Source organism: Mytilus galloprovincialis, chromosome 1 (assembly GCF_965363235.1).
Source record: "Mytilus galloprovincialis chromosome 1, xbMytGall1.hap1.1, whole genome shotgun sequence".
In the NCBI taxonomy this organism is placed as follows: Eukaryota; Metazoa; Mollusca; class Bivalvia; order Mytilida; family Mytilidae; genus Mytilus; species Mytilus galloprovincialis.
In genome coordinates, this window is record NC_134838.1 from 121,870,866 (window position 1) to 121,896,422 (window position 25,557).

The 25,557-nt window shown below is 31.0% G+C and overlaps 1 protein-coding gene across 1 annotated transcript in view; it reads right to left on the bottom strand.

The window, feature by feature from the left end:
- Positions 1-4,559: 4,559 nt before the first annotated feature.
- Positions 4,560-25,557, bottom strand: part of LOC143056083 (DNA repair endonuclease XPF-like) — a 28,905-nt gene continuing 7,907 nt past the window's right edge. Inside the window, exons 8-22 of the mRNA XM_076229168.1 lie at positions 25,134-25,282; positions 20,760-20,813; positions 20,077-20,146; positions 19,789-19,861; positions 19,299-19,450; positions 18,552-18,638; positions 16,525-16,638; positions 16,000-16,182; positions 15,125-15,262; positions 14,675-14,806; positions 13,846-13,932; positions 11,228-11,401; positions 10,464-10,604; positions 5,631-5,726; positions 4,560-5,025 (exon numbers count right to left, since the gene is read on the bottom strand). Coding sequence (XP_076085283.1) covers positions 4,786-5,025; positions 5,631-5,726; positions 10,464-10,604; positions 11,228-11,401; positions 13,846-13,932; positions 14,675-14,806; positions 15,125-15,262; positions 16,000-16,182; positions 16,525-16,638; positions 18,552-18,638; positions 19,299-19,450; positions 19,789-19,861; positions 20,077-20,146; positions 20,760-20,813; positions 25,134-25,282 — 1,890 coding nt within the window. The 3' untranslated portion in view covers positions 4,560-4,785. The remainder of the gene's footprint in view (positions 5,026-5,630; positions 5,727-10,463; positions 10,605-11,227; positions 11,402-13,845; positions 13,933-14,674; positions 14,807-15,124; positions 15,263-15,999; positions 16,183-16,524; positions 16,639-18,551; positions 18,639-19,298; positions 19,451-19,788; positions 19,862-20,076; positions 20,147-20,759; positions 20,814-25,133; positions 25,283-25,557) is intronic.

Below are 25,557 nucleotides of genomic sequence, written 5' to 3' on the forward strand. Positions count from 1 at the left end.
AACTGGGAAACGTAAAATCTAAAAATTTATAAAAATCGAAAGGGAGCTTAAGTCAATAATATAAACAATTCTACAAAGTTTCATGAGAACAACTCAAAGCATTTTTGAGTTATTGTCTGAAAACTTGAAAATCCCCCCTTTTTTTATGAATAAAATCTCATAACTTGAAAATGTAAAATCTAATATTTATCAAAATTGAAAGGGCGCGTAAGTTAATAAATATAAACAATTCTACAAAGTTTCAGGAGAATAGCTCAAAGCAGTTTTGACTTATTATCCGAAAACTGGAAAATCCCCCTTTTTATGAATAAGATCTCATAACTCGGAAATGTAAGATCTAAAATTTATAAAAATCGAAAGGGAGCTTAAGTCCATAAACATAAACATTTCTACAAAGTTTCATGAGAACAGCTCAAAGCATTTTTGAATTATTGTACGAAAACTGGAAAATTACAATTTTTGAATGAATAAAACCCCAAAACTCGGAAACATAAAATCTAAAATTTATAAAATTCTAAAGGGAGCTCATGTCAATAGATATATTCAATCCTACAAAGTTTCATACAAACTGGATTAAGCATTTTTGAGTTATTGTACATTTGGATGGACGGACAATGGTAAATTATAATACGTTCCGTAAACGGGCGTATAAAAAGCAAATTTGGTATGCCACTGTAGAATTTTTGGTACATTTTGTTGGTCATGAGCATGGTAAATCTATTAATTGAGTTTTAATATTTCCTAACAACTATCAAATATTAGAAAGATCGAGTTTTATTAAAAAGAGACAAAGGGAATGCTTTAATGAAATAGCAAACAATGACACACACTCATCAAAACCCAGAATATCAACACATGGTCTTCAAAAATAGATCAGTTATATAAACCTGAGTCAGACTGCTGGTTGACACAAATCATCAAAGATTTTTGTTTAAATTTCTTTAATCTTGAGGGAAAAAAATTGCCTCCACCTCAATTTTTTTTTTTACCCCCATTTTTTTTTCTTATATTGATTTCAAAAATAACACATGCAGAGATTAAACAACAGTATAATCATTACCTTTTTTTACTTTAAATGAGTTTATGGTAAGCTGGATGTGATATACCTAGCAACTTTACCTGACCATATAGGAAAATAGGTATTTAGTCGGATCTTAACACGTACTTGTGATTTGGTTAAAACCGGTTTTGTTCAAAATATACGAAGAAATGTCGAAATGTTCAGGACTTAATTAAATCCGTATTTCGGTAGGATGGTGCAAGCATACGATTTTTATTGCGTCTTACACTTTGAGAAGCGAACAATCTTCAACTACTTTATTCAAATATTGTGTAAAAACGTTAATTTTGAGCTATGAAAGTCAAGTGGCTCGAGTATTTTTCTGAGGAAGTTTTAAAAAATTGCAAAGAAATATTTTTACATTGGGTTAGCTTTCATTAGTCTTAACTATCTATAGATTAACAACTTATGGTTATATTTATAATTTAGAATCATCATTGAAGGTGGGGGACGATTTCGCAGATAATTAATTATATTGATGTGCCATTTGTATGCAAGAGTGACATTTCGTTGTATTATGTGCCAATTCGAAAAAGTTATGCGAGTATTCTCTCCCCTTAACAGGTTCATTATTTTATAATTAAGTTTAGGTTTCTGATATAATTTTGAATAATTACAAAATGTATCAATTCAATATATTTAAGTTTTTGTTATTGGTGTATCAAAAACATTGATGTACGAATATAATTTCATAAATTTGAAACGTTTAAAATGATTACATACCAATATAAAGAACCGTTCATCATTTTTGAAAAAGACTATGAACGAAAATTGATTTATTTATTTTCCCTTGGTGACAGATTGATTGGGAAATGAACCAGCGTAATATAATGGTAATCACAGAGAGGGACCAGCAAGCAATTTTTAATTATAGCTTATTCAACGTTAAAACAATTTTCCACTATAAACGAATGTTACTTTATACAAATATAAGGACTTTGTTAGCTAAATCTACAAATTTTATTAGATATTATGATTTTTTATTGCAATAGATTAATATGCTAATATACCACGGATTATTAAATCTGGCAATACAGATAAGTTATACAAACATCTAAGACATCACTGCAAACATACTTTAGTATAAAGTATCATAAAAGAATGTCAGAATAAGTAATGATTTACAGGAGACTTTTATACTCAAAAAGTTGCATGATTAGACCAAGTTATATGATTGAGTTACAAATTATCCAAGAACTGAACTTTGACATAAATCATCTCAAATGACAATGAAGTGTGAACACGGGCATAAGTAAACTACTATCATTTTCTTGGAAGCTCTTCTTCGTGTTCTTTAGATGCATAGTTACATTTAATTATATGAATGCTGATGACAGAGTAACTGGGAACTAAACTTAAGACTTAATAATGATAATAAAAATTTAATCAAAGTCAGTTCAACATGAAATGTAGGTCAACTCCCCTCTCCAAAATGCCTCTATCCATCAAGTAGTATGGACCTTTAGAAGAAATAATTTAAAACAAATTGCAAAACTTTAAAAGCAAAAACTTCAAGAGTTCATAGTTCAGTTTTGTATTAAATGTATCTGTGCATGGTTGTTTTGATGGTTGCATTAGTATGGATATACTTTATACTCTATTTGCATTTCAAGCATTGCCTTATTACCTAAAATATATGTCATAAAAGTAGGAGTTTTGTACTGCTGTAAAACATGGTTCAATGCATGAATGGATAGATGACTGTATAAAGTCCAGTGATAAATTATATGCATTTTCAGGACAAGAAGATCAAAATGTGATATGAACCCTGAATTAAACTAAACCGTTAGTCAGATTTTTAATGTGCAAGTCAGAATGTAACACTTCTCAGGAAAAGACATGTAACTCTACCTGGCCAAGTTATTAGACTCTGAGCTGACCATAATTTGCTCTTACTCCTAAATGATGTGTACTTAGCAGAGAAACAGCAAATACCTATTTTCAATCAAAGCCCTTCACCTCCAACACTCAAGAAGAGCAGTAGGGAACGCTTTCTTAAGATCGAGGCTGTAAATTAATATGGTTCACTCACTTCCATAATGCTGTTTGCTAAGAGCTTGTGATAAGTCAGGTATGTGATAGTTCAATAACCTTCATTTATGACAATGTTTTGAACAAATTTTAACCACAAATTGACTAGTATATATGTTAATTTGTTTTTTAATATACTTGGAGCATTTCTTTTCCTTGTTTTTTTTTTTAAATTCCTATATATTTATACAGTCATTATGTCTTCTTCTATATAACTTTTTAAGCCTTATTATACATTGAGAGGTATGTTTCAAACTATAATTGTTCATATATATTTTAATCTTTGATTGGTCAATACAATATTTCATTGATCAGTTTCTGAGACCTGGCTATTGACAGATACACTGAGAGTACTTTAACAGTTTCCCATTTACTTAGTTGATGTGTAATATTATATACTTATAACTATATGATAATTCATTTCATTCTAAACAATGCCAACCAAGATTGAGAAGTATAAGATGTAAATGCTTATAGATGTTACAAATTTTAATGAGTTATCAATAAATATATTGAATTCAATAAATTAATATTATTCATTGCATACAAATATATGAAGTTGTTTATGATAGAAACATGAGCTGATGAAATTAAATATGTACATAAAAGTGCTATTTGTAACTAGAGGCTCTTAAGAGCATGTGTGGCTCACCTGGGTTTATGTGCATATCAAACAAAGGAAACAGATTGATTAATGACAAAATTGTGTTTTGGTGATGGTGATGTGTTTGTAGATCTTACTTTACTGAACGTTCTTGTAACTTACAATTTTCTCTATCTATAATAAACTTGCCCCTTCAGTTACAGAGGAAAATATTTTGTAAAAATTGACAAAAATTGACAAAATTAAAGAAAATTGTTAAGACTTAACTATAAAGGGCAATAACTCCTTAAGGGGTCAATTGACTATTTTTGTCATGTTTGACTTATTTGTAGATCTTACTTTGCAGAACATTATTGCTGCTTACAGTTTATCTCTATCTATAATAGTATTCAATATAATAACCAAAAACGGCAAAATTTCTTTAAAAATTACCAATTGGGGGCAGCATCCCAACAACCAGTTGTCCAATTCATCTGAAAATTTTATGGCAGAAAGATATTAACATGATAAACAATTTAACCCCGTATCAGATTTACTCTAAATGCTTTGGTTTCAGAGTTATAAGCCAAAATCTACATTTTACCCCTATGTTCTATTTTTAGCCATGGCGGTCATCTTGGTTGGTTGGCCAGGTCATCGGACACATTTTTTAAACTAGATACCCCATTGATGATTGTGGCCTAGTATGGTTAAATTTGGCCCTGTAGTTTCAGAGGAGAAGATATTTGTAAAAGTTAACGACGAAGGACGACAACGCCAGACGCCGCTGGACGCCAAGTGATGAGAAAAGCTCACTTTGCCCTGTGGGCCAGGTGAGCTAAAAATACTGTGGATTCATTTATTTTCGTTGGTACCATTTTTTGTGGTTTGAGGAAAACTAGCATATTCCTGGACATTTAATTTCATGGTTTTGGCAAAATCTGCATACATTCATTTATAAAATTTGCACTTCGTTGAATATTTAAATTTGTGGTTCCCTTGTACCAACGAAATCTACGAAAATTGGTATCCAACGAATATTGGTGAATCCACAGTACACAATTTGACGAATTTCTTGCTGCAAATTCAGGTATCTACACATCTGTTGTGATCATCGTTTTCTTTTCAATGTTTTCTTTAAATCTTTAGCTTTAATAGCCTTTCCAGAATGCTCTGACTGTTTATGATCAGTATGTATGAAGTCATACATGAGTTTAGCACTTGATTTATTGTCTAACAGTTCACTAATCTGGTCTTCAGACATACTGCACAGTTCTGCAATATTTTCCACTTTATTCATGATTTTTCTGTAATTCTTTATATTCACACCAGGCATTCTTAACAGGAAATCCTATAAAATATAATCAATATATTACTAATTCCATGACTTGAATATGATGCAAAACATTTCAATTTACACAGTTTTGTTTAAAATATATTATTTTAAAGTCTGAATTGTTAGTGTCACTTAATATTTTGGCAAACTATGTTCAGAGGATAATATGTTCAGACTTTATATGCAATTTACTTGGATTTCTAAAAGTGTGTCTAACTTTCTTACATTTCAGTTGAAATGTGTAGGGTAAGTGACATGCTTTCTGCATGCTAAAAAAACTCTTGCAACAACTCTTTGATTGGTCAATAGGCAGAATACCTGCTATCTAGCAAAACCTAATTTTCAGTGGAAGTACAAATGTTTAGCCCTTCATCCTGATCAAAACTTTATCATGCAGGATCTGCCTCTTCCAAAGTTTTTATTCAGTTGAATTTTCAATATTTTGGCCTTGAGCATTACTGAAGAGGCATTTAGTGTCGAAATGCACATCTGCTACAATAACAATTGGAACCATTAATGTTATTGTATTAATTGTTGATTTATTCTGGCCATAATTTGCATGAAATTATTGCCACTGGACATTACACAAAAATAATACAATTAATTAATCAAGACATTACCTGAGAATTATGACTGTATCTTTCTGTCCATTCACTATCTGCTTCAGCTGAGTTAATTTTCATCGCTGCTTCAGCATCTGGTTGTTGTCTGCCTTCCTGAATAAAGAAATAAATTTATAAAACATATCTGTTCTAATGATGAACACTTTAATGTAGCAGTAAAATATAAAAGAATATTTTTAAAACATTTAGGTACCGGTAATCAAATTCATAAATACTGGTTACAAAGACAACCAGATGCTCCGCAGGGCGTAGCTTTATACGACCGCAGAGGTTGAACCCTGAACGGTTGGGACAAGTATGGACACAACATTCAAGCTGGATTCAGCTCTAAATTTGGATTGTGATTAAATAGTTGACACAGCATAGGTTTCTGACACAGAATGAATGTGTTCTAATGAACTTAAAATTTTTGTTTTCTCTTAGAGCAATTCACTATGCTGTTGAATATTAATCCTCTCAAAAAAATGTTTGAAGAAATTTTCTTTTTTATTTATGAAATTTCAAATGAGAAAAATTGAACCCAATTTTTTTAATCACATCCCCCTTTCCCTTATTCCAAAACTAATCTCAATTAAAATTTCTAATGGAGTTTGCAACAATAACTACTCATTTAAATACATCATAAAATATTAAGATGTAAAAAAACTGCTTGTTATCACTGAATGGTAAAGATTATTTTAATTTATCAGTTGGTAGTAAAAAGTGAATATACATTGTATATTGTATATAACAAAGATTTAAGTTGATTCTGGACAAAGAAAGATAACTCCAATTAAAAAAAAATCTTGCTATTGCACAATATTTTGCAATTAGATATTTCTTGCTTACTATTCTGGACAAAGAAAGATAACTCTAATTAAAAAAAAATTTGCTATTTCACAATATTGTGCAATTAGATATTTCTTGCCATTGCGCAATACTGTGCAATTGAAAAGACTTGCTATTGCACAATACTTAATATAATAATTTTAGATCCTGATTTGGACCAACTTGAAAACTGGGCCCATAATAAAAAATCTAAGTACATTTTTGGATTCAGCATATCAAACAACCCCAAGATTTCAATTTTTGTTAAAATCAGACTAAGTTTAATTTTGGACCCTTTGGACTTTAGTGTAGACCAATTTGAAAACAGGACCAAAAATGAAGAATCTACATACACAGTTAGATTTGGTATATCAAAGAACCCCATTTATTCAATTTTTGATGAAGTCAAACAAAGTTTAATTTTGGACCCCGATTTGGAACAACTTGAAAAATGGGCCAATAATCAAGAATCTAAGTACATTTTTAGATTCAGCATATCAAAGAACCTAACTGATTCATTTTTTGTCAAAATCAAACTAAGTTTAATTTTGGACCCTTTGGACCTTAATGTAGACCAATTTGAAAACGGGACCAAAAGTTAAAAATCTACATACACAGTCATGACAGTTAGATTCGGCATATCAAAGAACCCCAATTATTCAATTTTGATGAAATCAAACAAAGTTTAATTTTGGACCCTTTGGGCCCCTTATTCTGTTGGGACCAAAACTCCCAAAATCAATACCAACCTTCCTTTTATGGTCATAAACCTTGTGTTTAAATTTCATAGATTTCTATTTACTTATACTAACGTTATGGTGCGAAAACCAAGAAAAATGCTTATTTGGGTCCCTTTTTGGCCCCTAATTCCTAAACTGTTGGGACCTAAACTCCCAAAATCAATACCAACCTTCCTTTTGTAGTCATTAACATTGTGTTTAAATTTCATTGATTTCTATTTACTTAAACTAAAGTTATTGTGCGAAAACCAAGATTAATGCTTATTTGGGCCCTTTTTTGGCCCCTAATTCCTAAACTGTTGAAACCAAAACTCCCAAAATCAATCCCAACCGTTCTTTTGTGGTCATAAACCTTGTGTCAAAATTTCATAGATTTCTATTAACTTAAACTAAAGTTATAGTGCGAAAACCAAGAAAATGCTTATTTGGGCCCTTTTTGGCCCCTAATTCCTAAAATGTTGGGACCAAAACTCCCAAAATCAATACCAACCTTCCTTTTGTGGTCATAAACCTTGTGTTAAAATTTCATAGATTTCCATTCACTTTTACTAAAGTTAGAGTGCGAAAACTAAAAGTATTCGGACGACGACGACGCCGACGACGCCAACGTGATAGCAATATACGACGAAAAATTTTTCAAATTTTGCGGTCGTATAAAAATCTAAATTACCATTTTAGTCACAGAGAGTCAAATCCTTATGCATTTACGAATTAATTAGAAAATTATAAGCTTCTGTATTTGTTTTCTTTTCAGAAAAACATGAGTTGGTTTCACAAAACTTATGACTAAGATTGATCATAAGTCATGAACAATTCAGTATACTTACGACCAATCTTAGTCGTAAGTTTGTTTGTCTAACAGACTCCAGGACTTAAAATTCAATGATATTATATTATAGATCTATATTAAAAGTGAAAATATTATCTTTATAACTGAATAACATGAACAATTATCCGTAGAAATTGATACAAGATTTTAAATAAGATTTTTTTTAATCAATCATGTTCTAGAAAATTAACACATCTTCATGCTGAGCAAAATAAAAGTCAAAACTGGATAATTGGGAGCTTATGTCAATCCTAATTATCTCCTTCTGAATGGAACAGTGATTTTCTAAAGTTACCTACCCTTGCCAAATAGAGATTCCCTTTTATATGAACAGAGTTTTTCTAAAGTTTATTTAACAAGAGTGCACACGCTGAAATGTCTCGCCTCTTTATTAATCATTGATATTATGTTGATAGTCCTAAATATAAAGCTTTATTACAATTAACCAAGATAACTAAACAAAGACCAATGAACTATGAAAATGAGGTCAAGGTCAGATGAACCATGCCAGGCAGACATGTACAGCTAACAATGCTTCCATACAACAAATATAGTTGACCTATTGCTTATAGTTTAAGAAAAATAGACCAAAACACAAAAACTTAACACTGAGCAATGAACCGTGAAAATGAGGTCAAGGTCAGATGACACCTGCCAGTTGGACATGTACACCTTACAGTCCTTCCATACACCAAATATACTAGACCTATTGCTTATAGTATCTGAGATATGGACTTGACCACCAAAACTTAACCTTCTTCACTGATCCATGAAATGAGGTCGAGGTCAAGTGAAAACTGTTTGACAGGCATGAGGACCTTGCAAGGTACACACATACCAAATATAGTTATCCTATTACTGACAATAAGAGAGAATTCAACATTACAAAAAATCTGAACTTTTTTTCAAATGGTCACTGAACCATGAAAATGAGGTCAAGGACATTAGACATGTGACTGACGGAAACTTCGTAACATGAGGCATCTATATACAAAGTATGAAGCATCCAGGTCTTCCACCTTCTAAAATATAAATCTTTTTTAAAGAAGTAAGCTAACGCCGCCGCTGTAGCCGCTGCCGAATCACTATCCCTATGTCGAGCTTTCTGCAACAAAAGTTGCAGGCTCAACAATAAACTGTTATCACAGAAATATGTTTCGCCTTTTTTTGTAATTTTGATTATGCAAATGTTGAAATCAAAATAGCAATACTTAAACATCTTACACAAGTTATGCAAATTTTTAAAGTCAATGAACCATGACTGAGTTACATGGCTAAACAATCTCCATGTAAATGAGATGTGCTAATGCTAATACAACTGCATACCAAATACCATTGACGTATTATAAGTCGTTCCCAAACCTAAATACAAACATTAACTTGTAAACTTTGTAAAAATTTCAAAGTCAATGAACCATGAAGGGGGGATGGGGCTATTTAATCTCCATGGAAACAATACTTGCAAATGCCAATAAATTTGCATACCAAATATCATTGACTAAACATTAGCAGTTCATCTTAAACTGATCTAATCACAAACTAATACATGTAAACTAGGATACTGGTAAGTTTTAAAGTCATTAGACTTTGACTGAGGGGCGAGGCCAAATATTCTCCATGGAAATGAGATGTGCCAATGCTTATAATACCAATTAACATTGGCCTCCCACTAATGGTTCCCTTTGAACTAACCTAATCACAAACTAATACATGATAACTTAGAAAAAATTTCAAAGTCAATAGACCATGACTAAGGGGGCAGAGCCAAATTATCTCCATGAAATTGAGATATACCAATGCTTATACAACTGCATATCAAATATCATTGACCTACCACTTGTGGTTCCCCATAAAGTGACCTAATCTCAAACTAATACATGTAAAATAAGCAAAAGTTTCAAAGTCAATATACCATGACTGAGGGGGCAGGGACAAATAATATCCATGGAAATGAGATGTGCCAATACTTATACAACTGCATACCAAATATGATTGACCTATCACTTGTGGTTCACCATAAACTAGACCTAATCACAAACTAATACATTGTTGACGCCGTTGCTGAAGCCGGAAACAGCATACCTATGTCTTGCTTTTTGACTCCGTCAGGCGAGACAAAAATAAAGTAAGCGTGTATTAAGTTGGAAGCTTGGGGGAAAAATGAGTGCTCGTTTGCTTTCCTACAATATAATTCAAATGTTTAAAAGAAAATCCATGAAAACTTATTATGCAGAAGACTTTTCACATACTTTTATTCATGATCTCTGGTTTCCACTATTTAGAGAAAAGAACATTCAGTAAGGAGAAAATAATTGGTAGATTGTTTGGCATCATTTAACTTCTTGAATTGTGCAAAGAACAAGCAACACAAATATAAAATGCATGATAATGTACTGTCATTGTGGCCTATATATCAGAGCACTGATGAACAACTTCACTTCTACTGTTATATACCTTCAGTTCTTCAAATATTTTTGCAGTTTCATAAGGACTCTGACACCACAGGATTCTCAGCTTAGGAAAATGCAGTGTCAATAATGTCAGTCTAGAGGACACATCTTGTATAGATATATCACTTGTTATTGGGTATTTTCCCTGAAATTATAAAATTGGCATAAAATTTTAGTTATAATTTTCCTGAATTCAATCCATATCTTTAAACAATAAATACTGAAATAAACTGACATCTTCAAACAATGAATATAGAAACTAAAATGATCTCCAAATAATATTATACAAGAGGTATGTAAATTGGGACTATAGTTTTGTCCTTTTCCTTTATATTCAAACCTGACTTTGTGGCAAACCTTTTGTAGATGACTATTATGATATAAAGCATCATGCATATCCTTCAATGCATTTATAAGTCAAAAAAGAATAAACTTAAAAGGTATTATGAATTATATGGCACACAATATTTGCACAGACAAATATATGAAAAGATGATTCCAACATACCCCCTCACCTTTGATTGATGGGTATCAACACAATAAAAAGCTATCGATCATTTATATTATTTTCACCACATATATAATGAGGTATTTTGCCATAAAACAGCAATCTTCTAGAAGATTATACTAAGGCAGTATTCCATTATAAACATCAATAGTAACTGAAAATACTAACATTTGGTTCCAAATTTGACAAGGAGAAACTGATTAACATGTTTTTTTTTTGTACAAATGGGCATCAAAATGGTAATAATAATTTATACTTACTTGCAGAGCAAAAGATTTATTTGTATCAAATTCAATGAGTAAAACTGGACGTTTGTAGTATCTACACATAGACACACACTGGTTATATAATCGGCCATTGTTCAGGGAACCAATTAAATCACTAACACTTTTTCTTTCCACACAAATATCTGGTGTCAAAATGTAATCTCCAACCTATCAAAACAGAAATTGTCTGTTACCAATATAGCTCAGTACAGTGCTCCAACATTCTCCAACAATTCATATGTAAAAACAATCATGCCAACAGAATGTCCATGGCAAAACACTTAAAATCATAGTATTATTTTTTTTTAAGAAACAGTATTTTTGTTGTTCATACAACTAGTATTGTAAGTAAGTGCTTTTTTTTAGTACTCTTCATTTTTATAATCTGTTTCTTCTGTTGAAATAAACTCACAAATTCATTTAAACCAAAACACAATTTCTCTTATTTTATACTTATTTTCAGCTGAGTCATTGATGGAAGCTAGGATATCAAATTGTGTACAGTGTCATGAAATGAAGTTTATACAAAATATTTCCATATTTCAAACTTTTTCAGTCATTCATGTTTACTGTAACAATTTGGCATTATATATAATAGCAACAGCATCTCATAGAAATGGAGAACTATTCAAATTCTTATATTAAATGATATAAAAATATATGTTTTGTGTGCATATATAAAATTCTTGATTCTAACCTTAGGTGATCTGATAAATTTAACCTTTTGCGAACAAATGCGATTCAGAGTCAATATAGGAAAGGTGTACTGACATAAGTGGTCTCTAAACACATTAACTCCAAATGGAGCTTTCGTTAGTAGAAGCCATAATCACTATGTGTATCAGTGAAGAAAATGTAAAGGCATAAAAATATAGTATATATACCAATACACATAATTAACAGCGCCTGGTGATGTTTCATAGCCTGACCGGTTTCGGTCCAAAAAGGACCTTTATCAGAGGAAGAATGGTGGATTAATGTTTGCACCCTATTTATATAGATATGGTAACTGGCGGTTGAGTTAACCGGCGGTTCCGATTTAAATGGCGGTTGAGTTAACCAGCAGTTCAGATTTAACTGGCGGTTCAGAGTTAACCGGCTGATCAAAATTATCCAGTGGATAAATATGTATCTGGTTGATACTAAAGAGGTTCAATTATCCTTTCAGTGAAAAATCCTAGTGGGATTTTCCATGGTTAAAGTTATCTATATTTAGCTATGTACATGTTACAGTAAACTTTTTGACATGTTACAGTAAACATTTTGACAATATATGGTAAACATGTGACCTGATTTGGGCTTTAGCATTGGGTATAGGGTGTTTTAATAATTTAAAAAGTACATGGTAATCATTAAGGCTTGATCTTTGGCTTATGATACACCTAAATATCAAGTCTTGAAATAGTATTTCATGGTAGTCATGCAGTCTTGATCTCCGGCTTATGATACACCTGAATATCAAATCTTGAAATAGTAATTCATGGTTGTCATGCAGTCTTGATCTTTGGCTTTTGGTACACCTAAATATCAAGTCTAATAATAGTATTTCATGGTAGTCATGCAGTCTTGACGTTTTAGCTTGTGATACGCCAAAACATCAAGTCAAAACTATTACCCCCATTTAACCAAACAAAATTTGGTTTAAGGAGGGGGGTCTTATTGAGAATGCTTCATTTAAGCCTTTAGTCCTACTTTCAAGACTGCATGACAACCATGAATTACTATTCCAAGACTTGATATTCAGGAGTATCATAAGCCTGAGATCAAGACTGCATGACTACTAGGAAGTACTATTTCAAGACTTGATATTTAGGTGTATCATAAGCCAAAGATCAAGACTGCATGACAACCATGAATTACTATTTCAAGACTTGATATTCAGGTGTATCATAAGCCGGAGATCAAGACTGCATGACTACCATGAAATACTATTTCAAGACTTGATATTTAGGTGTATCATAAGCCAAAGATCAAGCCTTAATGATTACCATGTACTTCTTAAATTATTAAAACACCCTATACCCAATGCTAAAGCCCAAATCTGGTTATATCATCAGGTCACATGTTTACCGTATAATGTCAAAATGTTTACCGTAACATGTCAAAAAGTTTACTGTAATATGTACATTAGCTAAATATAAATAACTGTAACCATGGAAAATCCCACTGGGATTTTTCACTGAAAGGATAATTGTGAACCTCTTTAGATATCAACCAGATACATATTTATCCACTGGATAACTTTGATCAGCCGGTTAACTCAACTGCCATTTAAATCGGAACCGCCAGTTAACTCAACCGCCGGTTCCCATATCTATATAAATAGAGTGCAAACATTAATCCACCATTCTGCCTCTGATGAAGGTCCTTTTTGGACCGAAACCAGTTGTTAATTATGTGTATTGGTATATATACTATATTTAAATGCAATTTAGAGCTTGACAAATTTTGTAGACATTTGTATATTTTTGAAGTCTAGATGTGTTTTGTTAGCTGTTTTTTTGTTTGTGTGTTGTTGGTTTCAAATCACACTGACATATAACTTGCATCTCCTTTATACATATGGATTAGTTTTTAAACTAATTATAAGAGGTAACTAGATAGTTGCATACCTCAATTGTTACAGGTTCAATATCAATTCCTCTTCTATGGATCAGTGATGGTAGCTCACTTCTGAATTCTCTCATATCAACAATAACCTATGTTATAAATACATGAAATTATTAATTTTCATATATTAAAGAAGACTTACTATGGGTAAAGGTGCAATCCAGTATTTGGGATTTGGATTTTTGGATATACATATAAATTTATGTCCTGAGAGAGTGCCACTGTTGTGTTTTAATGAAACTCAACATCTTTTCATTAGGGTAGACAAATGGCTTTGTCTTTAGCCAAAGCTTCTGTGCATACCAATTATATTCTTTTTTTTCAGTTGCAATCAAATTGCACTTACTATTAATCTAATCTATGCATTTTTCAAAATCTTCCAATTGATTCATTGTTCATGGTCAACTGCTATAATGAGCAGTCAAAGTACAACATCATTAGGCTAAATCTGTCTTATTCAATGAAATGTTCAGAAAAAAAATTGTATAGAGATTGCAAAGTCTGTTTTGCTGCATAAAACCTCATTACTTTTCAAATAAATAATAGGACAGAAGATGTACAATAGGACTATCTAATTAAATATGGATTCTAATAAGAGTTGCAGGTACAAGATACCTACATCTTTTGCAAGTTTGGCAAAGTCCATGTTTTGCTATAGGAAATCCCAATATCATCTGATTAAAAGAAAGAAAAAAATGGCGTGTTCAATGCCAATTGATGCCCTATAAGTGCCATGTCAACTGTAGCAAAGCTAACAAAGCTCTAATGTTTGACCATACTACTGACTGAAAATCCTTTCCCTTCAACATCTGTTATATATACAAGACTGACCTTTTGTTGTGACTGGGTTAAATGAAGACCTCCTTTCCTAGTATTCACTGTAGCATTAGCAGGAGTTGTGTCCCTTGCCAGATTAGGGTCATCTTCCATCTTGCCATCTCTTTCCTCAGGTATGACCATTGCCTGTAAATCAAATACAATTTTCATGCTCCAAATAAATTAAAAGATAGGAAAATATGTATTTTCAGTTTGCCCTATTTCTCAATCTATGTGAAATGGGTGGACTTGTCTTATTTTGAAAACAATTATGTACCTTTACTAGGAAAAAATTCAATTTCGATTTTTTTCATCTTATATTTTTGTTGTTGATAATAACATGTTGACGAATGAAACTAAATTTTATTAAATATCAAGTCATCCAATAAAATGGAAGTATTATTAAAAAATCAACAGTTCATTAAATGTGTCCAACACATGTAAAAATAAGTTATTTAAGCTTACTGATTTTTCCGAGATAAGGTGCTCAAATGCTTCCTTCTCCTTCCTTAGCGTGGTCAAATATCTTTGTTCCTCCACTGACCCTGTGTACATCAGAAAGTATACCCTTAATGGTTTACCTGGAGTACTGGCTTTGTACACCTACAGGAAAATTATTCAGCTATCAGTACATTAAATAATAACATAAATCTAAATCTATTATTTTACAGGCACTGTCGATTCATTTATTTTTCCAACACTTTAAAGTAGTGGTTATCAATCAGCTATATTTCAGATATTAAGAGAGATAAATGCATTGTTTTTTCTTTCTTCAATTTTTCAGTTATAGTTCAATGAGTCGAGAGTTGCATGAATTTTTTTAGAAAAATCTGTGACATAGCCCTTTAACACTCCTTGACCTTTTACATTATTTACATATAATGAAATGGAACCATATTATCATTCAACTATAAGTATTTGTTTCACTTTAAACTTATATAGCTGAAAACCATCTGAATATGTCAATATTCTAGGTGGTGCTAAATCTATAGAATTTCAGATTCATTTCAGTAAGGCACCCATCATCTTGTAGAAAATTTCACTTTCTTTGTTAAATTTAGGTAAGTAGATTTGTGGGACAAAAGTTTTTTCAACATAAGAAAAGGATAATTTCATTCTGAGATTTGTTGGTATATGAATAGTATGTCTGCTTTTTATCCTTTTCAATTTTTTTATTTTTAAATATTTAATCCCATCTTTTTATAAAGGTATTTGTTATAACTAAAATTTATAAATGAATAGCTGCAATTTTCCCCTGTTTATCATCATTATAGAATAAATTCCCAATTTGATCAGTTGGATATAATTTAATATTCACTGAAATAAAATATAAATCGTACTTCTAATTCTCTGACAAACTGCATATCAGCATCATATAGTATAACATATCTAGGTTGTACTTCATGTAGAGTTTTAGACAATCCATTACATTCAGTTGTTCCATGTAGAGGATGTATGATGGTCAATGGTTCATCTATAATACCATAGTAAGCATCTTTAGAAGAACAAGGTCTGTTACTGTCCTACAAGAGAAAATTTCAATGTAATACACAGTCTATATTCTTATCCTTAAATGCAAGCTATATTATATATAGTTTTGTAAAAAGTTACTTTTGATGAACATTTTTATGAAAAATAAAAGATGACACAAAGGGGCAAATTGAAAGAGATTTTGTATGTAGAAACATTACATATCAAATATCTTGTGAATAATTTTTCAGTAATATTCAAGACTATGACAGTGAAAAAAAGAAAGAAAAAATACACTATTTTTTTTTTATCCAGTTAAAGTTAGTATCTAAAAGGTAAAGTATTGGATTAACAATATGATAATCACAAATAAAGATGAAATGAGTTAAGTTTACATCAGAATTATCTTTAGGCTTGTCCTCATCTAACATTTGGGTCAAAGTTAACTCAGGACCTGTTGTTTTTGTTTCAGCTTTTCTTTTAGTTTTCTTTTCTTCTCTTTCCTTTTTCTATGAAAATAAAAATTCACAAGAAAACCTGTTCTGTTATATATTCAAAATAATGTCAGCAAACTAAATTTGTACTCGGGGGAAACTATTGCACTAATTCCATAAGGTGCCACAAGCAGTCTATTTCACCAACATTGATTATATTAGCTTTAAAATCATTGAAAAAAAGTTTTAAATGTAACAAAGATCTGCTTAGGATGAACTTAAAAAGACAAAGATGATAACAGCAGCTAACAAAACACTCCAACCAAGCTCAAATCTGGAATAATTGTCATAAGTTCTCTAAAATATTTAATTTATTTTTAATGCTCTTATATATGCATGATTTATATATTTACGCCACAAAGCTGCATGTTCATATCTACAACAATAGTGTATTAATTTGACCTAATCATAAAAGGAATGTATTCAGAATTTGCCATAACTATGAAATTTAATATCCCCTAAAATGCAAGTTTTCCTCAATCCAAAAAAATTAGTACTAAAGAAAATAAAAGAATCCACAGTATACAGTCAGTGGCTTTATATCACATACAAATATACAGTCAGTGGCTTTATATCACATACAAATATACAGTCAGTGGCTTTATATCACATACAAATATACAGTCAGTGGCTTTATATCACATACAAATATACAGTCAGTGGCTTTATATCACATACAAATATACAGTCAGTGGCTTTATATCACATAAAAATATACAGTCAGTGGCGTTATATCACATAATAAACAGCTGCGCCATGAGTGCATGATACGCCCGACGTCTTATGTGGAAGTTTCTGAGACAGTTTTAAGCAATAACCATATTTTGTTTTTTAGACACGGCGGGACATGTGAAACGCCCAACCCTGGTTTTTTTTTTAAAAAACCCAAATATCACTAAAATAAAATTTTGAATCAAAACCAAAAAGTATACAGATCTTTAGATTAATATAAGAAAGAAGTGTGTAAAGTTTTAAGCAAAAATCATAAATTATTTTTGAGATACGGGTGACATGTAAAAAAACCTCCCCTGTTTAACAAAATACTCAATAACTCAAAAATAAAAATTTTGAATCATCACCAAAAAATATACAGATCTTTAGATTAATATAACAAAGAAGTGTGTAAAGTTTTAAGCAATAATCATAAATTGTTTTTGAGAAACGGAACAACATGTAAATAACCCCTCCCCCTTTTTTTACAAAATACTCAATAACTCAAAAATGAAATTTAGAATCATCACAAAAAAGTATACAGATCTTTAGATTAATATAAGAAAGACATGTGTAAAGTTTTAAGCAATAATCATAAATCGTTTTTGAGATATGGCGCGACATATAAAAAAACCCTCCCCCTTTTTTACAAAATACTCAATAACTCAAAAATGAAATTTTGAATCTTCACCAAAAAGTATACAGATATTAAGATTAATATAACTATAAAGTCTTTAAAGCTTTAAGCCATAATCAAGAATCGTTTTTGAGATACAGTGTGACATGTGAAAAAAACACACCCCTGTTTTAGTTACAAAGTGCCGTAACTCAATAAGTTTAAATCTAATTTTCACCAAAAATGATACAGATCATTTGACCATCATAAGAAACAACTAAATAAGTTTCATGAACATGCGACATGTTTACGCCAGCCAGACAGACGGACAGACAGACGGACATTTGTAAACCATAATACGTACCGTCAAAATTTTGACGGGCGTATAAAAATATACAGTCAGTGGCGTTATATCACATAAAAATATACGGTCAGTGACGTTATATCACATAAAAATATACAGTCAGTGGCGTTATATCACATAAAAATATACAGTCAGTGGCGTTATATCACATAAAAATATACAGTCAATGCATTTTAAATGCTTGAATAGAACTATTGTAGTAAAAATATAATTTGTTACTTTTTCTAATATAAATACCTTGGCATCTTGTAAGTACTGTCCTTTCATTGCCAGAGATTTGTTGTACAGTCTTATCAGCAAGCTTTTATGTCCTTCACATAATACCTATCAATGGTCAAATATTTACTTCATTATAAAACTCTGTTTAATATCTTCTATCTGAATCAACTTTTGTCCAGCATAATTTAAAACCCTATTGCTTTTTTGGGGCACTACATTATGGACCTCATACAACATCACTTTTCCTTCGTGGTGTCAGAAACATCCCCTTGTCAAGTCAAGTTTAACAGGAACATACATGATGTCCAGTTATGCCACACAAAGAGTGATGATGTAGATAAATTTCTAGTTTTTATGACCTTATTTTTACTAAATTTGCTAGTTCTCTGCAAAAGTCTTGTAACTAGAAAGACATTCCACTGTGCCATTCCTTGGGAGAGAACAATCATTTCCTCAACAAAGTATTTCTTCATAAATTCACTAATAAGATATTGTTCGAAGTTTCTGATTCATGAACAAAGGGGGCCTCATATACTACACATGACTAACATGCAACTACATTTTAAACCAAATACAGTTATTATTTTGAAATGGACATATTCAGAAAACGTGTTAGTAATTGCAACACAACGTGAGAAGGGTATACCCATTGTGTACCTTGCAACGGGTGAGTAAAAATTACTCATTACTGAATTAACTTTTTTTCCAGTTACCTCTCTTATCTGGATATATAATACTGAATTATCTATTATTTTATACTGTTACCTCCCTTATCTGGTTACATGTTCTATCATCTTCAGCAGCTATTAAGATGTGACACTGATCCAAATCAGCATCTTTGACTTGATCTCGTATTTCTTTCACAATGTCAAGTAAACCATTCCATTTTGGACAAGGTTCCAATGAAGGTTCAACTTCTATAATGGAGAAACTTAATCTTTATCACATAAAATAGAAATTTATTTCTTGTAAGTAGAGATAGTTTACCAATTAACATTGAAATAAAAACAGTACAATATTTTTAAAAATCCAGCAAAAAAAACAAAGTATTTATGATGCTTGGTCACCAAAAATCATGTATTTCTTTAAATGAAATTGTTTCTGTGATATATTAATACTCATCAATATTTAAAAATAAAGCAAGATTTGCTGTCAAATATGATCCTTTATAGCCCTTGTCATTTTTTAACAATAAATGCATGTATCAGGGAAAGAGTTATCTTAATGAAAACATAAGTATATATGTATAGCTTACCAGTCTTTTTATCATTTCCTTCTTCATCATATATCTTTTTATTTTGTGGTCCATATATTCTTTCTCTTGAGTGCTGTAAAATAGCATTGCAATATAATGAAATCAAAATCAAATATTGTTAACTTTTAATCTCCTTAAACTATTAATAAGAACAAATTCTAAACTCATTTCTAAATAAGTAAAGTCTGAGGGAAATTATAAAAACATTCTTTTAGGAGATCTCATCTCATGCATTTGTATTAAAAAATTCTGCCCAACCCAGTTAAAAAATATATAAAGTTTACTTACAACAAATAATGAATCAGCTGAGTCTAAAAATAACCATCCTGTGTTCTGTCCAAATGTCTTCTCATTTGTCCTAAGTAAGATAAATAAAAATATCTGTCAGTTAATATTACTAGAAAATAATATAGAATTTACATATTGCAAATACTAGATTTCTTAAAAAAAGACAATACAGATAAAATGTGTCCAAACATGATGGTTAAAGGGCAAAATTCACATATGATTATAACATACTGAAGCATATATTTAAATCATAAAAAGTCTAAAATAAACAATTAACAATGCATGGGCTTGATAATATGTATCAGCTTTTCATGTGTATTTTAGTCTAGACACCGTTTAAATAACCATTGAAGTGAACCCCTAACTGCCGATGGTCATATAACATAATATAAGCATAAATATACATATAAATAGATAGTGAACTCATAAAATTGGATTTGTCTAGGTCTGCTTGAATTCATATTATAGGTTATAATCATATTTTCATAATCATTTTTATCTGTGTAAGAATGAGTTTTTGTGGATTAAATCAGTCAGTCAGATGGTTTACTCTTGTTTCACTTTCAGTGTTGACAATCTTTTCCTTTTAATAACTGAACCCCTTTAAGCAGTATTACATATATGGGTTATTGTGCTTAAATATTTGTTTCAATTTTTATCTTAGTTCTGTGACTGAAACTTACCTTACAGAGTTAACCATACTGTGAAATGTTACACAATCATACTGGGTCAGATGCCTACAATGGAAAAATCAATTGCTATAACACTAAGAATGATGAAATATCATTTCTGATGTAGAAACTGCTCATATTCAATTTTGCATTACATCCTCAATTACAATAATAGAAGAAGGTGTATGAGGACACGGATACCACTGGTGAATCTTTACAATTTTCTAGGTTAAAAAGGGCATAACTCTAGAACTGTTAAAGGGAAATTCCGCGATTTTTTACTTATCATCTAATTATGTTCATCTTAACATAAAAAACACATTTGCAAAGTTTTAAATTTATATTCCTTCTAATAACGGAGAAAATCAAGTATTTGTAACTTTTTTGGTTGAATTCTCGAGTGGGTCGTGACGTATTAGCCCGATTTATTGAATTCTGGGAAAAAATAAAATCTGTTTAACTCTTATAGCTTATCGACAATATACGTAATTAAAAGCGCACAGCTGACGAATGGTCGAAGTTATGAACCACAATATAAGAATGAACGAAAATGAATATGCATATACCGTTTTGTATTGATTGAATTAAACTCCTATAAAATTATCTCTAGTAAATGTTTTTGAATAAATTTAATTAATTATTGTTGAGATTTTTTTTCATAAAATATTTATTGAACATTTTTACTGATATTGAACTGAAAATATTTCAGTTCTATTTACCGTTATTGTTTTGATAATCATTTCAATGCAACTAATGTGTGAGCAGAGTGTGTATATTATTTTGTAAAGGTCACTGTATATTTCTCGGCTTGAGGTCAATTCGTTTACCTTGTAGCTATTTAGCCGCAGGTGTGAGTTCAAGCGTACACCGGTATAAATGTTGTTATTTGGAAAGGATAAACAGAAAGGATTAGAAAGAGTATGCTGTCACGATGTTAATACACTAAGATTTAATACACGATGAGAATAAAGATACAATAATTAAATTGTGTAAATTAATTGAAAATAAAATTCAGATTCGTAATTCCGAAAGTGTATAAAAATAAAAGGAAACAATTTTTGATTACTTTCTTAGCGGCAATTGGCGTAAAGATTCAAATATGAAGCAAAAAAAAGGTAGTTTTAATCTTTTATAAAAACTAAATGCATGATATACCATTGTACATCTGTTTGATATCATTGACTTAACCGGAATTTCTTAACTTGTATTCAAATCTGGCTGTGTTTAAATGCTAATAAAACTATTGCAATTTTAAAGTTTTTAATTGACAAAAAAATACAACATACAACATGCATGATTTTTTTTTAGTTTCTTTTTAACATTTTATTCTTACATAATTAAATTCATTTGACAATCATTTACACGAACTTTTTGTGAAAAGAATATCAATTATCTAAGCTAAGGCATTATTTCTTTTGAAGATTTTTGAGGATTTTTTTTTAAATTCTATGATAATATTTGTGCAATGTTGAACATGATAGCCGTCATTAATCCAAATAAGTAATACAGTAGTTGTAATAAAAGTTATATTTTAGTCATGCATAACTGATAATGACGAATTTATAATAGTTCGTCCATACATCGTTGTTCTTGAAACAATCATTATTAGTATACATGTAAGTTTCCTGACGTATAAGAGCCATTGAGGATGAGCTCCAGAGAAATCAGACTAGTGGCGTTTCGTTCGTTTGTTTGTTGGGAAAGGAGAGGAAATGCAACCGCTTGTACAGATAAACGACAGAATTACCATACAAGCATTTATAGTCAACACAATCAAAAAGAGTTCCCATCGTTAGACGGGGAATATGAAGGCTTCCAAGAATGAACAAGTGACATGTCTAACTCTGAACAGTTAGAAAACAGACTATCGACATCGAGCGCTTGTTCTTAATATTTGAAACTGTATGCATATATATACGTATACGTTTATGATATATATAGTGATGAGTTCTTGCGTCTGACAAAAACTAAATTCCTTCATGGTTATATCTTGCCATACGTTTATATTGGTTTGTAAGGTGATTACTCACAATCGTTATTTGAAAATCCTGTTTGTGAGATGTAGATTCATTTCAATACAGAAATTTCGTCTATATATTTCACAAGTGTATAACACGGAGAAGCTCTGAAGGTCCATTACTCCCATTTTGTTTGGGTGTGAACCATCGATGTTTACAGCAATATCACAGAATAAGATGATGATGGTAGAAAGAACTATGGGCGTCATGTGGCAAATATTACATGCATATCGAACAAAGAGTTGTCAATCTGTATGAAAAGATTTCCAATACAACCATATTATTGAGAAGGAATGTTTACATGCTATACTCTCGTACTAGTATTACAGGGTTCTTGTGGCGTTCACCTTAGACACACATCTTTTTAACGATGTTTAAAAAAAAGACAGAACCAATTTAATGTCATATTTCCCTATTTTTTAAATATAACTAAAAGTCTTTCATCTGACAAGAAGACCCCTATTTAGCGAACAAGTAATTTATTCTTTTTTCTGTTATTGAATACCAAGAAAGAAAATAAATCCCGAAATTAATTTGAAACTTTGATACTCAAAAGTTTCCCAGCAAAATATTCACATTCCCTGGGGATAATTAGTGTTCGTCCAGTGGCATATATAACAATTGTGATGACGAATTACTTCCTTTGTTCGAGAACAATCTTATTGAAATATAAATCTGTGATTTTACTAGGTCCACAGCTTCAATGAACCAAAGCAAAAGTTATACATCGACCTGTATTTAAATCAAATTGGTTCTCTTCTTCTTCTGGTATACAATAGTCTATCGACATTCGATGATTACATACTGTTGGCATACGTGGACTAGTCTATTTACAACATTTTTACCCCTATTTATTCAAAATATATGTTTTTTTCTTATGTTCAATGTATACATGTATATATTTTAAATTGCGCTATAGTTCCGTAACTTTCTATCCAGTCGTATAAACGAATCGTCGGCAAGTGCGTACATTTTTTTAAATCAATATTTCTGGTCTGTTCCAATCTGTCCTTCACTATTGACAATGACTATATATTACATTTTCCCAAATTCACCGTTGGAAAAAATATTTAAATAGATTTTAATTTCATCAAATCTTATTTTTTGGGTATTTTTTATATGTTTATGAGTTATATTCTTTACACCAGAAATGTTATTTATAAACAAGCGTATGAGTTTAGTAATGACAAGTAAGACAGAGATGTATATTAATCATCTGATAGTTCAAAATGGAAGGTTATAAGTTATCAGCCGTGTACACTGATCAATACCTGCAGAAGTGAAACGATGCATGAACTTGCAAGCCCGACAGGAAATCGCTTGAATACCTGGACGTGTCACCTCACACCCCTCACAATACCTTTGGAAGTAATACCTTTAGCCATGCTGGTGATCAGATGAGGGAAGATCAAAATATATTTGTTTATTACTTTAAAGAATTATGAACAAATTAGATTTTCGAAAACAATTTTCACGGAACACTTATTTATGATTTCAACTTTGACTTTTCACCTAATTCCAATATCAACAGTTTAAAAACAACAGACCATGGTTATTTAAAAAATGTAAGAATATTTTTCGTATCAAGTTAGTTAGTCGGATAAAACAACCGTACGATTGACAAGATATCGACACGCAATTACGACTACATCGGTTACTGTAGTTTTGTTTCTTTGTGGTTTATAGACATATCGTTTTTATTAATCGGGAAAGAAGACAAAATGGCGGATCGCAGAGAATTGATACTCTAAATTTAAAATCGATGGTGATCGCTTATCTAGCGGAATAAAACTTTAATATCTATGAATTTGAGCATTTTTATACAGAATGAACATAATATCAATTTTTGATTTTTTTGCGAAGTTTCCCTTTAATGACTAACAATCCAAATTAGAACTCTTTCTGCATGTTGTGGTTTTTAGCATTGTGTACAAGTTTCATAAATTTGGATGAGGAAAAATTAAGTAAGAGTGTAGTAACAAAAATGAGATGGAAAGACAGAAGAACAGAATGAGAGATGGTCAAGTGTAACACTGAATGCCTCTGTTGCCTATGGTGGGGTCTACAAATATATATTCAACAGAATGTTTTTATACTGAATTACAGCAGCAAATACTGAGCTGAGCCAATTTCTAATTATCTTATTATATAAGACACTGCATACCTCATAAAAGCTTATATGTGTGAAATATTTCAAAACATAACAGGTGTCAACCTACCAAAAAAAAATCTTCAGTGTAGTTGGACCCACAAATTATAAGGATATATGTCTTTATCTCAAGCTATTTGGTTTTGGATCTATATGTCATTTATGTCAGCTCAATCTCTGCATCAAAATGATGATAAGACTTCATGTAGGTGGACCTACCTCAATATCAGCCTCAGAGTCTTGATATCAGTCACAAGCTGTTTAGTTTTTGACCCCAGTTGATGCCAAACTGGGTCCAGCTGGAACCTTATGATCTTGTCAAAAGATTTCCCGATTGCATTCTCTACTGTAACTTCATCTGCATCAATCTTTAAAGAAATAAAAATAGTATTGAAACAAAGATTTGTCATCAACTTATTCCATGTGAGCATCTTTGTTCTTTAAAATGTTTTGTTGTGAAATGCAAGCTTTCCTCAATCCATGAAAATAAATTAATCCACAGTATTGCATGAAAACTACTCATTTAATTTTTAACTAAGAAAAAACACATTTTCAAAAAATGAAAGAATCAAACAAAAAAGTACTTTTGGTTTCTATTTATAGAAAGACCATTTGAAAGGAACTGTGTGCTAGCATCATAAAC